The sequence below is a fragment of the Aquila chrysaetos genome, chromosome 6, assembly GCF_900496995.4.
Source record: "Aquila chrysaetos chrysaetos chromosome 6, bAquChr1.4, whole genome shotgun sequence".
Classification (NCBI taxonomy): Eukaryota; Metazoa; Chordata; class Aves; order Accipitriformes; family Accipitridae; genus Aquila; species Aquila chrysaetos.
In genome coordinates this window covers 4,011,637-4,027,516 of record NC_044009.1, presented here as the reverse complement: position 1 = coordinate 4,027,516, position 15,880 = coordinate 4,011,637, and the positions used below count along the sequence as shown (strand labels likewise).

The 15,880-nt window shown below is 55.4% G+C and overlaps 1 protein-coding gene across 2 annotated transcripts; it reads left to right on the top strand.

The window, feature by feature from the left end:
• Positions 1-94: 94 nt before the first annotated feature.
• On the top strand, positions 95-15,664 carry LOC115343348. Of its 2 annotated transcripts, XM_041124623.1 has the most exons (4): positions 95-1,085; positions 1,176-1,401; positions 11,777-12,012; positions 14,831-15,664. In XM_041124623.1, exons 1-4 carry the CDS (start codon positions 1,046-1,048, stop codon positions 14,923-14,925), a joined length of 597 nt encoding a protein of 198 aa, XP_040980557.1. In that variant the 5' UTR covers positions 95-1,045; the 3' UTR covers positions 14,926-15,664. The 2 variants fall into 2 exon arrangements, with proteins under 2 accessions (XP_040980557.1, XP_040980556.1); XM_041124622.1 differs by lacking the exon at positions 14,831-15,664 and having other exon boundaries at positions 11,777-12,188.
• Positions 15,665-15,880: the final 216 nt, after the last annotated feature.

Below are 15,880 nucleotides of genomic sequence, written 5' to 3'. Positions count from 1 at the left end.
CAGCCCCCCCCCCCCCCCCCGCCTTAATTATTCCAATTAGAAACCATGCGGGGCAGCCTCGTGGGGGTGGGGGTGAGGAGAGAGGGGTGGGCTCTGCATAATTTATTCTCACTTAATCTCATTAAGAGGAAGAAAGAGAGAGTGAGAAGTGAGTGTGGGAACGTAGTGCGTGGGAGGAGAGCTGCTGCTCGGTCCTTTTCCAGCGCCTCTTTCTGCCGCAGGATTTAATGGAGCTGAGTATCATCCCCCCTGCTCTCCAGGTGGGGAAAAGAGGCACGCAGGAGGGTAGCTGAGGTCGCACAGCAGGGCAGCGAGAGCTAGGAACTGAACCCAGGGTGTCTACATCTCCTTACACCTTCTCCCCCTGCCATTTTCTCTTTCCACTTTCCTCTGGAGAGTGGGATTGCCGAAGGGCTGGAGGGATAAAGGTGTCATAGCCCCGTTGAGCCGGGCATCAGGCAGGGCAGAGACGGGCCGTGACCTTCCATCAGCAGCAGCACTGTTTAAGCTCATTTGCTTCAGAAAGCGCTTGAAGAAACCACTGCTGTGCTCTTATCAGCAGGTTATACGAGACAGAAGCCGGGAAGCGTCTGTCCTTGGGGTCCCCCTGGGATCCTGCCCACGTGCGGGCAGGAGAGAGGCTCCGAGCGCTTGTCCCGGTGCCAGGAAAAGGCTGTCCTCGCCCTGCCGTCCTGGCCCGCTGGCTTGCAGCCTCAGACCGATACGGATGGGAATAATCCCTTGATTTCACACCCCCCCCCCCACCCCAAGGCTAAGCGCTGTACGGCTACAGTCAGAGCCCCTGCCCCACCGTGCCTGCAGGCTGAGCGAGGGATGGAAAGCATGCGGAGGTACGTTAGAGTTGAAGCAAATCTAGGGAAAGGACTTGTGGTGCCCGGGGTCACCTGTCAGCGTGCTCAAACTGGACCAGCTCTCCTCTGAGCCTCACTGTTTTATTGCTGCTGCTGAGGAGTGTTATAAAACTATTTCACAGCCAGCAGGATAATAACATTCATGCGTGGCTGCCCAGAGGGACAGGACCCTCATGAATCCCAGCCAACGTGGACGTTCTGGCGTAAGTCAGGGTAAGAGTAAAGCAAAATGAGGAAATGGAGTAACGTTTATTTTTGTCTTCGTTTTTCGCCCTCTCTGAGAAACTTCCTTCTGCTCCTCAGCCCTGCCTGCCCAGAAGAGCTCCTTCCAAAGAAGAAACCAGAAGGAGGGAGACATAATGACCAGGCTCAGCACTGGCCTCGCTGCCGCTTGCCAGCTCAAGCGTGAAGGGCCTGTGGAAATGAAAGAGCTTTTTACAAGGGCTCCGTGGGAACGTGACCTGAAGAAATCTGTGACCGCTGGAAGCAGAGGGACAGGGGGTGCAGGCTGCGTCCTGGCAAGCTACAGGTATGTGCCAGAGCGGTGGCCGCAGCCGTGGCTCCACGGGAACGATGCTAACACCAGCCGGTGGCTGGATACCACGAAGGCGTCAGCCCCGTGAGGTCTCCCGGAGGAAGAGGCGATGGATCTTGGGCGGACGGGGTGTTCGGGAGCATCTCTTTGCGCTGCCCCTGCCTTTCATCTCCCCTGCTCTAGACAGCAGGGGCGGCTGGTGTGCAGGTAGCGTGGGACCTCTCCCACCGTGGGAGCAGCGTGCAGGGCTCGTGCTCACGCTCGGGGACGGGAAGGGGTCTGGCTCTCCTGAGGGTGAGGGTGAAGGAAGGCGAGGGTAACATTACCGTCCCTTGAATCTGCCTTCTGGGCTGTGGTGGGGGCTGTGAAAACCATATCCTCTGGAGCAGAAAAAATCGCCATTCCTTCCCTCCACTGACCTGGAAATTGTTAACATGTTCCTGTGGCCCGTGGGTCAGCAGCAGCATCGCCTGGGTCGCCACGCCGCATTGTGCGGGGGGGAATTAGCCACCTGTTCCCCAGCCCTAATCCTGCGCGCAGGGCAAGGGCGGCTCCGCTTCGCCGGCCGCTCGCACCGGCTGCTCCGCAGGCACAAAAAGGCCAGTTAACCTGGGAACAGCCTTCCTCGAAGATCAAGGCGAAGGGAGCTCGGGGAAGGGAACGGGAGACGCCACTCGGCACCCTGCGTAAGAGGAGGAGGGCGAGACTTCTCAGCTCCATCAGCCCCGCGTTGCGGCATGGGAGCTCCTGTTCTCGAGTCCTGTCCTTCCAGGGCAAATGGCCGGAGGAAAGCGAGAAAGAGCAAAACGGTAACTGGGAGATGGAACCGGACTGCAAGCCCGGGCTACGTGTGTCCCTCACCATCAGCTTTCCAGCCCTGCGCTCCGGGAGACGGCCTTTCCGTAATGAACAAGCGGAGGGGTGGGCACCCTCGGGGCTGCTCTCAGTAGCCCTCAAAACTTTAGCAGGACTCCGGAGGCCCTTTTCCTGGGACGCTCCCAACAGGAGATACGGCCAAGGCACAACTTCTGGATGCAGGAGGACTGTCTCCTGAGTTCTGAGCTTTGGACCCAGCATTTCAATTTGGCTTTAGGCAGAAAGAAGGGACAACATTGACACGCGCAGATTTCTGCCTCGGTGATTTCAGTAGAGGTGGACGGTGAGATCCCTTCAGTGGGGCCAAATCCTTTGCCTGTAACAAAAGGAACACTTGCCAACTGGCTACAGGTTCCGGCAAGGACATCTCTTATTTATCTGAGCTGCCTGCCTCCAGCCTGCTGCACGCGTTTCCTTTTTCCGCGGGTCTCGGCAGCCAGCCTGCCCACGCGGCCGCGGGGAAGGAGGCTTTAAGCGTCTTCTGAACGAGAGCCTTGGCAGCCCAAAGGACAAAGTGCAAAGGAAGGCGGATGGCTGAATGGAAAACGGGCAGCTCCTTCGTGTGATAAGATGGGCTGTGAATTCCCCACAGCCTCTGACGCTGAGCACAAAGGCGTGGAGAGCAAGCGGCCGTAACCCTGCTCAGTAAGTCAACGGTAGCAGTGGCAGCGCTCTCCGACTGTTTCTGGACTGTCCTCTGCTCCCTGGGGAGCTCTGGAGCCATCCATGTGGGGAGCATGTGCAATTTCCCATGCAATGTGCTCTGCATATGTCTCAAGCATATGGAGGGAATGGTTCCAAAGCCAAAGGGCCAAGAAAAAAAAAGAAAAAGAAAAAATGAATGCCTGTGTTGAAAAAGCTTTAATCAAACCTCATACTTCCATACTTTGATGCATTACTCAGCCTAACCTTGGGCTACTCGGTGCAGATGGGCTGAAGCTTTGAGGGATCAGATTTGGAGTTTCTCAGAAAGGCCCAAGGCTTTATAGAATGGATATCCAGGCTCCCACTGCGGGTGGAAATTGTGAAGAAGGATGTCAGAGCCATTTCGGTATCCCCATCCCAGTGCTCTGTGGCACCCTCAGCTGGAGATCCGCAGGTGGGACAGAGACTGGCCGTGAGCTGTCGTGAGAAGTCACTGCTTTTTGGAGGCTCTTAGAAGCACCTGCTCATTCCTCCTGTGCTACCGCGCAGGCCAGCAAGAACAGCCACAGGCCAGCGAGAGCGGCCACCAGGATACAGGGACAGCCAAGACGAGAGAATACAAGACAACATCTGTGTGCGAGGGGCTGCCACAGCTGCCGCAGTGCCCATGAAAGCGCCCCGTGGCTCCATCTGGTTTGGGGACAATCCCAGTTCTTATGGAAACACATGGCTGACATCTGGGGAAAGAGGAAACGGTGGCAAGGGTTGCCCCAGCAACGGCGTGTCCCTCCGTCTGGTCCCCCACTGGGAGAGCCATGGGATCGGCAGCTCGCCGCTCGGGGAATTCAAAGTACAAGACCAAGGCGACTGATTGATGGGTCGGGTTCAATGGGGAGGGATATGATTAATAAGTGTTATGGCCCCATTGTTCCCGCTGTGCGGCTGTCAGTGCCGGTTAGCGCTGATGGACGCTTTGATGACTCTATGCCCATGAGCGAGCCACTGACTTGATGAATCCCAGCCAGCAGAATATTTGCTACGAACCCCTTCTGCCTCCCTTGGACAATAGCGGGGCCAGCCTGCATTGTGCGGGGTGTGGGATCCGGGTTGGGTACTGAGGCCCGATCTTTCTCCAGCACGGTGGTTCGGCAGCGCCCGCCTCCTTCCATCACATCACCCCCCTTATGGGATCACAGTCCCTCATCCTAGTTGGCAGCTGGCTGTGCCAGGGAGGGAGAGAAGGATAAGAAATTGTGGCTCGCTCTTAGAAATGCAAACACAGGGGCTTTCAGGCTGGAGTGTCACCATGGTCTGGAACCGACAGCAAAGCACTTCTTTGTGCCAAACATTTGTGTTTTGCAACCCAAAGTGTTTTCTTTAGGCACTGTGCACCCCGGCAAGGGGCAGGCACATGTTATGACAATCTCTTGCGAGCTGTGCTTTAATGAGCTCTGCTGTTGGCTCCCTCTGGACGTGCAGGACAGTCATGTACCTGCCCTGTGCCTTGATGACCCTTGGGCTGCTTGGAGGTACTGGGCACTCTTTGGGACAGGAGAATGCCGGGGGGCATATCCTGTCTCCCCACTGATGGCTACTGCAACCTGGATCATCCTTGCCAAAGACGCCCCGCGACAAGCGGTAACTGCACCAGCGGGAACCTTCTTCCCAGGGCACTGTCCTGCTGTTCAGGACAAAACGATTTCTGAATGCAGAGCTCAGCCGCGTTCTCCTTCTGCTCCGACCTGGTCAAAGCAAACTTCCTCCGTCCACAAAGCGGCAAGCAGGTCTGGGAGTGCAGCGGGAGGGGATGCTCAGCCGGAGCTGCCCCAACACACCCAGTTCCAGTATGGCTCGTTGACTCCACCAGTTTGGCTCCTGCTGGTTGTCCATCCTTTCCGATGTTTTCATAAGGTTGCTGCCGCTGAGGGTGAACTAATGCTGGAGCTTCGCGTACGCAAAAGGCGACAAAGTTCGTTTTGGAACAGCTGCCGTTCGGCTTGAGGGGGAAAAAAAAAAAAAAAAACCAAAAAACAAGTACAAATCCCAGCTGTGCGCGGTGGGCATAGCCCTGAGATGTTCCCAGCGGTTTGGAACAAATCCAGCCAAGAGCAGTGCCAACCTGGGTTGCAAACCTCAGGACGGGGTCCCGGGGGTCCCGTGTCCCCCCCTCCACGGGCGCTGCCGCCGGTACGGCGGGCCACTCGTGCCCCCTGCCGGTCCCTGCCCGGTGCTGGCAGCGGAGCTGTGGGTAGACAGGGTGGTCCTCCGGAGAAAGGAGGGGGGCTACACCGGTTCTTCCCCCCCCCCCACCACCTTGTACCGGCAACCCCCGGCCCGGTGGAGTGGGACCCGGGGCTGCGGAGCTCGGGGCGATCGCCCCGACTTTATCTGTAGTGTCTTGGTTTATTAGGAATGGATGCTTGGCTTAGCACTGGACGGTGCTTTGGTATTCGGGGTGCTCTGCAGGAGCCCGCAGAGAGAGAAGGCGAGCATGGAGGAGGCGACGGTAAAAAACAGGGTGTCTCTGCCGGGAAAACGGAGGGGGTTCAGACCCATCTCTCCCCCCACCGACACGGGAAAGCTTTATCTGCCCCAGCACCGGCGGGTGTCCCGGTTCCCCTGCTCACCTCCCTCCTTGAGCCCCGATGGCAGGACGTCTGTCCCATCCCTTGATGCCAGGGCAAGGTGCCAGCCCGGGGGTCTGCGGGCATTGCTGCCCCAAGCCCGGCTCCTGCGGGATGCAAAGGTGTGGGCTGCGCTCTGTGTGCGGTGCATCGCAGCTTTCATCCACGAGAGGCCACTTTCCTCTAGCGTTTGCTGCTCCAGCAGCAAAAAGCCTTCTCCAGCCGGGGAAACGCCGGGAAAAACATGCGCTCGCTTGGGCAAATGAGCGGAGGACAGCCAGGTCCAGGCTTGGGGTTGGATGTCTCTTCCAGTATGTGGCTGGCTGTGCTTTTCTGCTTAAGCTCAGCTCCTTCCCAGCTTTTCTCTGCCGCTTCGTGCAAGCAAGAAAGCACTCGGTAAGAAACTGCACTGGTGTTTTTGTTGGGATGGTACGTCCTGCCTGGCTTGCTTAGGTAACGCCTGTGTTGCAGGGTGCCCGAGAGAGCCAGGTAGGACCAAAGAAGCGGTCTCGGGGTTGCATCCCACCTCCGATGCAGGCGATGCATCTACTCATCTCTGTACTGCCCAGGCAGCGGCAAGTCACGCTTCCCACCGTGCCCGGCAGCGATAAACCCGCAGGAGGGCAACTCGGTCATCTCTCCACTTCAAGCCCATAAACGATGCGGCTTTGCGCTCAGGGGGTGCCGAGGGGCAACGGAGGGCTTTCAGCAGAGGACCAAAAGTTTGAGTGGGAACATTTCAAAGGCTCGGGGCCACCCATGGCCATCGGCTGCCTGGCAGGCTGCAGGGTCAGCCCCTTGGCGAGCAGACAGGCTGGTTAATTGGAAAGGCAAATGGCCCAGGGCCCTGCGAGCTTTAGCTCACTCACAAAGGGATGCTCTGCCCTGTCTCTCCCTCTCTCTCCCAGCCATGCAGCTGGATGGCAGCCCAGAAAGGCTCACCCTAGCACAGGGCACTGGAGCTGGAAAAGCCACCTCCCGTCTGCGGGAAGGGAGCAGGGACTGGGTGCTACGTGAGGGGCCGTGCCCTTCTCTCCCAGCAGCCAGAGCCAGAGGAACAAGGCAGCGCAACGCCAGCGTTACTCTAATGTCTGGGTCTCGCCAGCCCAAAGCGAGACCAGGACAAGAATTGCTAAGCCGCCTCCGTGCGCCCGGTCTCACCTGTCCCTGAGAAGCCCTGCCTACGGTGCTGGAGAAAGATCTGAGCCACTCGTGCTTGCCGTGGGCTTTGCTCTCAGGGAAGAGGCTGAGACTCTCTTAAATGCCTTTTGCCATTGTGTGCTGCTCTGTGGTGACCCGTGGGGGGGTTGACTATTTGGGAAATCCTGCTCGGGAGCAGAAGGAGGTCGGGCTGGTGCTCACGCTGTGGTAGAGGGCAAGACTCCTGTCCTCCTGGCTCCTCCCTTCTCCTCTCCTGAGTTTCCCCCTGTGCCGGCATGTTAATTACTTAGGACCTGATTTCCTCGTTTCTGTCACTGAGGCTGCATTGCAATAGCCAGTCAATAACTCAATCAGTGTGAGTAATATCTAAGTACTGCATCTTGGCGCTATTATTGTTCTCCACTCGGTAAGGGTTTATGGCATTTCATTTCATAGAAGCTTTCCTGCTGCCAAAACCTCAAGCCAGCCTTTTACTTTAGCTGTATTAATTCTCCTGGGTCAGCCCTGCTCATATTGTGTTTTTAATTGAACATTCTTTTCCTGTCTCACTTTTGCAAATTCAGCCTTGATTTTTTTCCAGTTTTGCAAGGGAGGAAAAGAACGACTATGGCGTTGGCTGACCCAGGGATAGCACTTGTGAGAGGGACCCATCTTTGGCAGAAGCAGCTGCCTGGCTGGGAGAGGGATGAAGGGGAAGGTCCTGATGAAAACAAGTGGGAGAGAAGTGAGGGGGACTTCACTTGGAGAGAGCTTCGTCTCCTCTGGTCCAGAGGCAGACTCGTGCCAAGGCCTCTACCCTCAGATCCTGGGATGCTGGAGTTACATCTGCTTTTTGTTCCAGCAACCTGTCCTGCCCGGCCACAGCAGGCAACAACACGTGTTCCTTCTGATCCCCATTCCAGGACCAGCACCGGGATTGGTTTCATTTCGAAGCATCTCCCTGGGCTTTGGCAGAGTTTGTCCTCACACTGGTGGGAGGTGAGGGGAGAGAGATGTTGCTTCCAGACCCCACGGCTCTTCTTGTTCTTTCCTGCCAGCGCGACTGGTGGCTGACATCGCCCAGGCCGCCCGAGCTGGGAGAAAACCACAGCTCGGGAGGAAAGATCGGCTCGGCTTCAGACTGGTTCTGACTGGAGTGGTGCTCTGGCTTGAGGTGAAGCAGGTCTTGTAATAGCAGGACATCAGAGTGATGTGAGAGGATTTCTGAGACCTGAGACTTGTGAGCCTGTTTCTGTACAGGGGCTAGCACCAGCAAGCCTGATTTGGCCATGCTTGCTACAATAAATGTAAGTACAATTAATAGTAGTGCCTTGCCAGGGAGAAGTGGATGGGTTATGCCAGCCTTCCTCAGACTGAGGTCAGCCCTGCTAGTGCTTCTCTTGTAGCTATCAGCATCCATGAGGGAGACATCTCCTGCTTGCTGTAGAGATATCCAGGGCACTAATGGTTTCCAAAAGTGGATCTGACCGACTGAATTACAAAGCCAAAACAGAGTAAGTTGCTTGCAGCAAACCCTGCTTGACTAGACTATAAGCAAGCCCTGGGCAAATCTCTGGTCCCAGGCCTAAACTTTGATTTAAACTACTAAACCAAGAGCGACAAGACTGATTAGCTTCCCTTACCTCCCCCCCCGTCAAAAGCTTCTGGACTTAAAACTTCTGTCTCTGGTCCGTTTCTGCGCTGTTTCGGCACATTTTACTTTAGTTTTACCTTATTGACCATCCAGTAAATAAGCCGGGGTCAACCCCAGTTCTGACAACTCTGCAACACAACATCTTATTCCGAATGCTCTTTACAGCTCTGGAAGGGGCCGAGCCGAGCCGGGAACCCTCCTTTTACTGGGGGCAGAACTCCAGCAGCTGCAACCAGCTCGTCCAGCCCCAGACCGGGTTATGCTTACCAGGGCTTCCTTCCTTCCTTCCCGCCCAAATCTCAACCCTTGCCATCTCCCAGCAGGAGATTGTCGTTGGCAGAGGGTCCCGGCTTCCCCGCCGTGCCGGTGCCGGGTCAGGAGTGCCCCTGGCACCCAGCTGCCTGCCGGGGACCTCACCGCTGCCCGGTCCGGGGGTGAATGCGCACACTGTCCGCACTGCCTCCAGTTTGGCAGCCAAAAGCACGGACGCATTGGTACAGCCAGGCCACGAGCTGCCGCTCAGTTTTAAGATCCTAGCGCAGAGCTCTTCACCCTCGTAAACGGCCTGGCTCCTAAGCAAGGATTATGTGTCTGAACAAGCCCTCGGCTCGGGAGCAGCTGTTTTCCAGCTATTGCCTAACAAAGAAAACTTTTATGACTACAGGAGAAGAACAGGACTTGGGTTTTCTGCACCAGCCATCTGATTTGAGAGCAGCGTGGCTTTGGAACAACGCCGAGCGGCTGAATCGCTCCTCATCCGTGTGGTCACTCGCACCCTGCCCAAAGCGTCGGCCGGGACCTGCCAGCTCCGCGCCCCCGCCACGCTGCAGGAGCCGAGAGTGCCCACGGAGGGGGATCCGCACGCGTGAACGCGCAGTGCCTTCCGCTTCGGCATCACGTGCGTTTGCCTCCCTGCCTGCCTTACCTGACTGAAGACATTGCCAGGTTTTCCCACTGACCCGAACATTGCACCGGTCTGCCACGACCTGCCTCTGATGTGAAAGAGCTAAAAGCCCAGCCCGTCTGGGGCTGCGAGATTTGGTTTGTCATGGTGGGGTCACTTCTTTCCCCTTGCACAGACTTCATCCTTTCCTCTTTCTTGCTGCTTTTTTAAAGAAACCAATTTCCCAAATGAAGTGCAACGGGGAGCAGACAGTCTGCGAGTGCCTGAGTCAGATGAGCCTAATGGATGAGGCGGCAATTCACTGAAGCACTTTGTTTAATTGAAAGGCTCTGCCTGTTGCTGCCAAAGGGAGTCAGAATGTGGTTCCCCTGACAGGCCCTAAGTAGATGACACAATATATGGAGGCTCAGTCACCAACCCTGCTGTGTTGGGCTCCTTGGCTCGCCTCCTACTCCCTGCAGCAAGCTGAGTCGCCTTGGCAGGAACGCGGTACCTTGCCTGGAGCCTTTTACCGCAGTCGCCCACCCCATGGCCGGGCATCCACTAGACAGGCTCTTGCCCTGCCAGCTCCCCCCTGGGTGCAGCAGTTTACGCGGTGTGAAGAGGGTCTCCCCGCTGTGGGCTCTCCTCAACCTCAGACTGGATTAGCAAAGGAGGTTGGAGGGGAAAGCATCTTTCTGGCCGATGCTGTGCCTCAGAGTTCCTTCATCATTTTGGGCAAGTCGCTTAGCGTCGCCAGTGCTTCCTAGGCCGATAAGAGCACATAGGACCGTGCAGAAGCTGCTTTGTGGAGCGGTTGTGAACGGAAAGGTGTCAAAGGGAGTTCAGCGCTCAAATACTGCGGTATTGTGGGAGCAGCAATTGCCTCGGTCGGGCTGGAATGCAGGGGTCTGCCAAAGCCCAGCCAGCAAGATGTGCGGGACAGCCGGTCGCTGCGGGTGCTGGGGAGAGGCAGGATCTCTGCTGGGGGTGCTGTGTCCATCCACCACTCCTGCTCCAACCCGGTACATCGCATGATGCTGACTCTCCCATTTTGCTTGGGCGTGTGCGGCTAATTTTTCTCTCCCTCTCCTGTCACTTTTCGATGACACCAGGCCTTTTCTTTGGATTCAGCCCTTTGCAGCGCATCCAGCAGACAGATTCGGGGAAAGGAGAATTCCGTAGAGTCCACTAGGCGCCCAGCTGGGCAGGGGCACCCGGAGGGCAGGCTGCCTTCCTCCCTCCTCTTTGACCACGTTGCTGGGTACGGCAGGACCTTTGGCTGGCAGTCGCTTGGCAATGCACTCCCAGTTGCAGCTGGCCTTCGCCTGAGGGCTCAAAGCCTGGGCTGCTACTTTACTGGGGAGAGATTCCTACCAAAAGCCTGCTCATCCCCTGCCTCAGCTCCCAGGTCTCCTGCCCCCTCTCCCTGCATGCCCTGAATTAAGTCAGGAGGCGTTAAACTGGGCAGGGGTTCCCACAGCCCAGGGCCAGGCACAGATAAACACTGGATGGAGAAGGATGTCAAGTGGTGTTCCTGATCTTGCTCGATTTGAAAGTTTAGCGCAACAGGGACTGAAGCAGGACATCCCTGCTGCCCGTTGCCTGCAGCCATGCAAGGGGCTGCTTGGCAGCTCTGCCTGCGGTACCCCCCTGCCCACACCAGCCTGATGATCAAGACTCAAAAAAAGCCGTGGCCTCTCCTTCACCCTTGCTGGGACAGGGTCCCCGTTGTTATCTCCAATTTACACCCTGGGAAAGGTAAGACAAAGAAGGGCAGTGACTTGCCCAGTGCCCAAGGGCTGGGTGGCCCTGCTCTGTCTCAGCAGCATCCCTTCTTTTTGCCCTGGAAGAGCAGGCAGCAAGAGGTTAACTCAGCCCGAGTCCCTGCTCCGTGTGTGTGCGCAGAATAATGAAAGCAGAGGAGAGAGCATTTGGGAGATTCAATGCGAGGCAGCATCACCCCAGTGCTGGCTTCTCTCAGCTTGGCACGGAGAGGATGCAATATTTCCTGGTCATTCTATGTGTGTGCACTAAGAAATTGATTTTCAGATAGAAGAAGAAATTTTTTAAGAGCTGATAGTTTCAATGTCTTTTTCTCTCTCTTTTTTTTTTCCCCCTTTTTTTTTTTTTTTTTTTTTTTTGCCCACGCTAATGGCAACAGCAGCAGCTGCATTAACGGTTTTGGATAAAATTCAACACAAAAGCCTCTATCTCCCTGAGAGTCTGGTCCAATAAATCCTGCCTTTAACTATGAAACGGGTTTAGGGGAGTGTGAAACCACAAGCTGGGAGGGCCCGGTCCCTCCCTGCTGGCCTGTGGGCATTCCAGTCCGACAGCCTCACTGGGCACCACGCAGACCTTTTGTCAGAGGAGCCCAGCAGAGAGGACCCGGGCAGCAGCTCTGGCCCGCCAGTGGCTTTGCAGGGGTTGCCAAGGGCCCGCTAACCGAGTGCTAAAACCTTGGCTCCTCGCTCCTCGAAAAAGGGGAAGAAACCCAAAAGCCCGATCCCTGCATGCCCTGAATCTTAATCTCTTCTCTTTCAGCTCCGGTCCTGCCTCCCAGCATCCTCAACGTCTTCCATTAAAGGAGGGCTCCCGAAAGCTGCGTGTCTTTGTGGTGTCTGTCCGCTCATCTGCGTGGGGACGCTGGCTCCAGCCTGCAGCAGGACGGCGGCGGCGGCTGCCGCCCCAGCTCTCCCGCAGAGCCCTCAGCACCCAATGTTCTCAGCTGGGTCCCGCCGGCACGCCGAGGACAGCTCGTTACTCGGGAGATGTGATCAGTAAGAACTGGGACTGCCCTTGCTGCGGGAACTCTTGGATTCTTGTTATTTTAAAGCTTGTCGCAGAAGGAAAATGGGATATTTCTCTCGGGCAAGAGGTTGTGAAAGAACGGGGTTGGGGTATTAGCACTGTGCATCACGTGCGTTTCTTGCAATAAAGGTTGAGCCAAATTTGACAGGGAGAGAGCTCTGATCTCAAAGATAGTCACATCCTTCAAGTTGCCTTGACACAGGGCGGCCATCTGGGGGAAAACAGGCCTTACTAGCTAGGAGATCTAAACCGAAATAGCTGCCCCGGCTCCTGAGGACACACTGGGGCAACCCAAGATGCCCCATGGTGGGAAGTGGGCAAGATGAGAGCAGCGACTGGGTACGTCCAAAAACCCCAGCATCCCTTACGTAAGAACGTGTGTCTCTGGTGTCGAAAATGACCCGGTCTTTAAACCGGGAAAGGCTCCTTGTGTTTCACTCGCAATATTCTTCAGCCCCCCCCCCCCCTCGTTGCTGTATCCGTGAGCCCCACGTCAAATCTTGCCCCATAGCTCCCGCCAGTGCTGCCCCACGCACGGCGCTGGTGCTGCAGAGCAGCCAGCGTCCGTGAACCTGGCACGGGGCCGGGCGCTGTCTCTGCATCACCACCTGAGCGTTGGAGAGCTGAAATTTTTGCTTTACGGTAATGAAAAAAATGCTTTGGTTGCACTTTCTCTCCAGCTAATCCAATTTGTCTCCTTACTGCTTGCAAATGCCTTTTAAAGATTCCTAGCAATGTATTATAGAAATCCATTTGCTGAAATGCAGCGAAGAGGGGCATTTTTATTTTACAGTTATTAGCGGGTGACAAGGTAAGTAACTCGGAGAAGATTGATCACCCAGCTAAGCATTTTTACTTTCTCAATTAATCCTGGCATGATTGTAATAAATCCAGGAGTGGGAGTAATTAGATGTGAACGGACCTCACTTCCTTTTGCTGCTGCGTGTCAGGGGTAATGGATAGAGACATCTTTCTCTTGGAAGTGGCCTAGGGAGACGTCCAGTTAGATGGGATTTCTGGAAAGAAAGATAGATGTCAGGGGCCAGTGTTCACTTTTTCCTCAATGGAGAACAGATTTATGCTATCAATCCACATTAAGAAGACTTCATGGCTACATAGAAATCCAGCAAGAGTAATTCAATTAGCCCTATGCACTTTTTAAGATGGGATTTGATAATGGAGGATCATTTGCCCTGAAGTTCACGCTGAATTTTCTTTCTGCTTCTTTCTTTTCTTTTTTCTTTCTCTTTTTTTTTTTTTTTTTGATTAAAAGAGTCATTGTGGTTCACCGGATGCTTTTGCCTCCGAGCTGAGAGGTTGCTAGGTTAAGTCCTAAACCATGCTGGAGGTTCACGGCCGCTGAAAACGCAGCGAGACGGCACCTGTATGCGTGTGCGTGCTCGGTGCTGATACCCGGTCCCTCTCGCAGCGCTAAACCGAGCCCATCTTTGCAAGCCTGAAGCCTGCCCCTTGTACCGAGCGAGGGCACGGGCTCGCTGCTGGCTCAGGGGGAAAACTACCTGTCTGCTTGAGATCCCAGGACTGGTTCCAGCACGAGGGAAGAGCGCAGCCGGTGCCACGGCCAGCACACCTCCTCCCCAGTCCTGCGTGCCGTCGCAGCCCGTGCCACCGAGTCCCCAGCCCCTGCTCTGCCTTGGCCAGAGTCCCTCGAGCCTGGGGGCCCTGGAGACCGACGGCTGCTCTGATCTACTGTACACGGGCACAAAACCACCACCTCCTCGTGCGACCGCAGCCCTTCACCTCGCTGCCGTCGTAAGCCAGGGTGTGAGCGTTGGATGCGTCCAGGCTGAATTCCTCGTAAGCCGTTGTTATACCGCAGTGCTTGTAATTCTCAGTGGTTTGGATTTTTATACGCTGTCTCCTGGAGCCGTGTGAATATGTGCAAATCTCAGCGTACTTTCCCATTTTTAAAGCTGAAGGTTGAGGATCGTGCTGTTGAGAAAAGCTTGGATGCCAGTAGCTCCTAAATCTTGGGGCAAAACTGACAAACCCCAAAGACTAGTTCTGAATTTTTAACTCAACATTAAGGCTGCCATCCTGATTTGGGGAGGAAGAGACCGACTTCTTGAATTCATCTCTTGACTCTTACCTAGAGCGTGCGACGGAGCGCCGTTTCTTCCTCGCTTTCACCCCGTAACTAAGGGGAAAAGGCTGTGCAGGTCGCTGCCGCGCACCTATGCCGCGGCCAGTGCCGGCCGCTGATCCGAGCGGCTCGTGTCCCCCCCGACGGCACAGGGACAGCAGCTCTCTGCGGCTCCCCTCGCCACGCTGCGGTGCCCATCGCCATCAAAGCGAAGCTGCCGGGGGCCGCTGCGGCACGAAACCCCTCCTGTACGGGTCCGCTGGCGGGGAGCTGCACCCCGGTCCTCAGCCCCGCTCCCACCGAGATCTCATTAATAGATTTACTTATTTGAAAATCATTATCCAGGCAGACAGCCTCGTAGATGTAGGATCCCAGGGGCAACTTGTTAGCAGCTGCTCTGTAGCTACATCAAGAGATTTTCTGACAGTACACAAAAGCCATTTGACAATGTCAGAAACCACCGAGAGGGATTAACTTAAAAGGGAAAAGGCGAAAAAAGCCACATTAAAACATGTCTTGGAGCTTATCAGAGATGGAGAGCCTCAGAGCAGAAAAACCAGCCAGTGGGGCGTAGAGGCAACCGGTGAAGAAATCAGGGGCCAGCCCAAGCAGGAATGGGGACAGTTTCTCACCCCTGGGGAAATACTTCCTATTAACGTCGGGGCTCTGTTTTGCTTTGCCAGGGTATCGCGCAGGTCTTTTGTATTTGCTTGGAAAGCTAGGCCTAAAATCTTGCGGGTTTCTTGCTATGACGTGCGTGCCGTACCGGCGTGAATGAGGAGCTCTGCCCTCGGCCCCTCGCTGTACTCAGAGGTGAGCAGACGGAGTTATTTACCCTGTGGTTACCGACACCGTGGCTGCTGCGACTTTTGGATACCTAACCTGATAGACCTTAAAGGCTCTGCTCTCAGCAAACACCGAGCGCCTGCCCGCAGACACCAGGGCCCCACCAAGGGAAGCAGCTGGAGAGTGGAGGTATGACACTCGCGATAGCCTTGGCTGAGAGCTGTGATAACAAATATCTTGAAAGGGAAGTGCTTCGGGGTCAAACGGCAGAGAGATGCTGGCATGAAACTGCTGAGTGCAGCAGGAGTGTCTGTACAGTCATTCTGAGGAGGCAATAACTCGCAATAAATGAGAGACCTTTACTGAGTTACTCAGCCCAACCTAAAAGAAGCTCATTTGCCTGTGCCATGAGTTGTTAAAATTGGAAAAATCTTCAAAGGACGTGAAAAAAAATTACAGTCCTGTCGAAAATGTGACAGCTGCTACCGCTGGAGGGAAAAGCCCTGATCAGGCGAAGCCTTACCCAGGCAGTTAACTTCAGATGCGTAAGAAATGCCGTGGACATCGCTGAAGCTTGCTGAGGGCTGGGAGTTACACAGGCGCCTAAAGGTCAGCGCTGCCCAGCCGTCCAGCGCTAGCAATGGTCTCGCAACACCGGAGGGTTTTACCAAACCACTGGCTGCTGTGATTACCCGACTGGAAGTATCACAGCCCTCTCCTCTCCTCCTCTCCTTCGACATTTCAGGCCCCTCCTGCAAGCGAATCTTGGAAATGCCATCCAAACGCGTGCAGAGGTGTCAGAAAGCAAACACCGCGTAGGTCCTTGCCAGTTTTCCAATATCTTTTGATTTTTCAGAGGCTAAGCGAGCTACTTCGTTTGCAAGCTTAGGGAAGTTTTTGCGAGCCCCGGGTTTACAATAGCTGTCTTTTAAAGAGCCTGGAGAAAC

Bases quoted from the DNA above. Each gene is read 5' to 3' on its own strand.
- LOC115343348 (XM_041124622.1), top strand. From the start codon at position 1,046: ATGAATCCCAGCCAACGTGGACGTTCTGGCGTAAGTCAGG. The intron at 1,086-1,175 runs GTAAGAGTAAAG...TCTGCTCCTCAG, and splicing joins ACGTTCTGGCGTAAGTCAGG to CCCTGCCTGCCCAGAAGAGC. The intron at 1,402-11,776 runs GTATGTGCCAGA...CTTCTCTTTCAG, and splicing joins TGCGTCCTGGCAAGCTACAG to CTCCGGTCCTGCCTCCCAGC.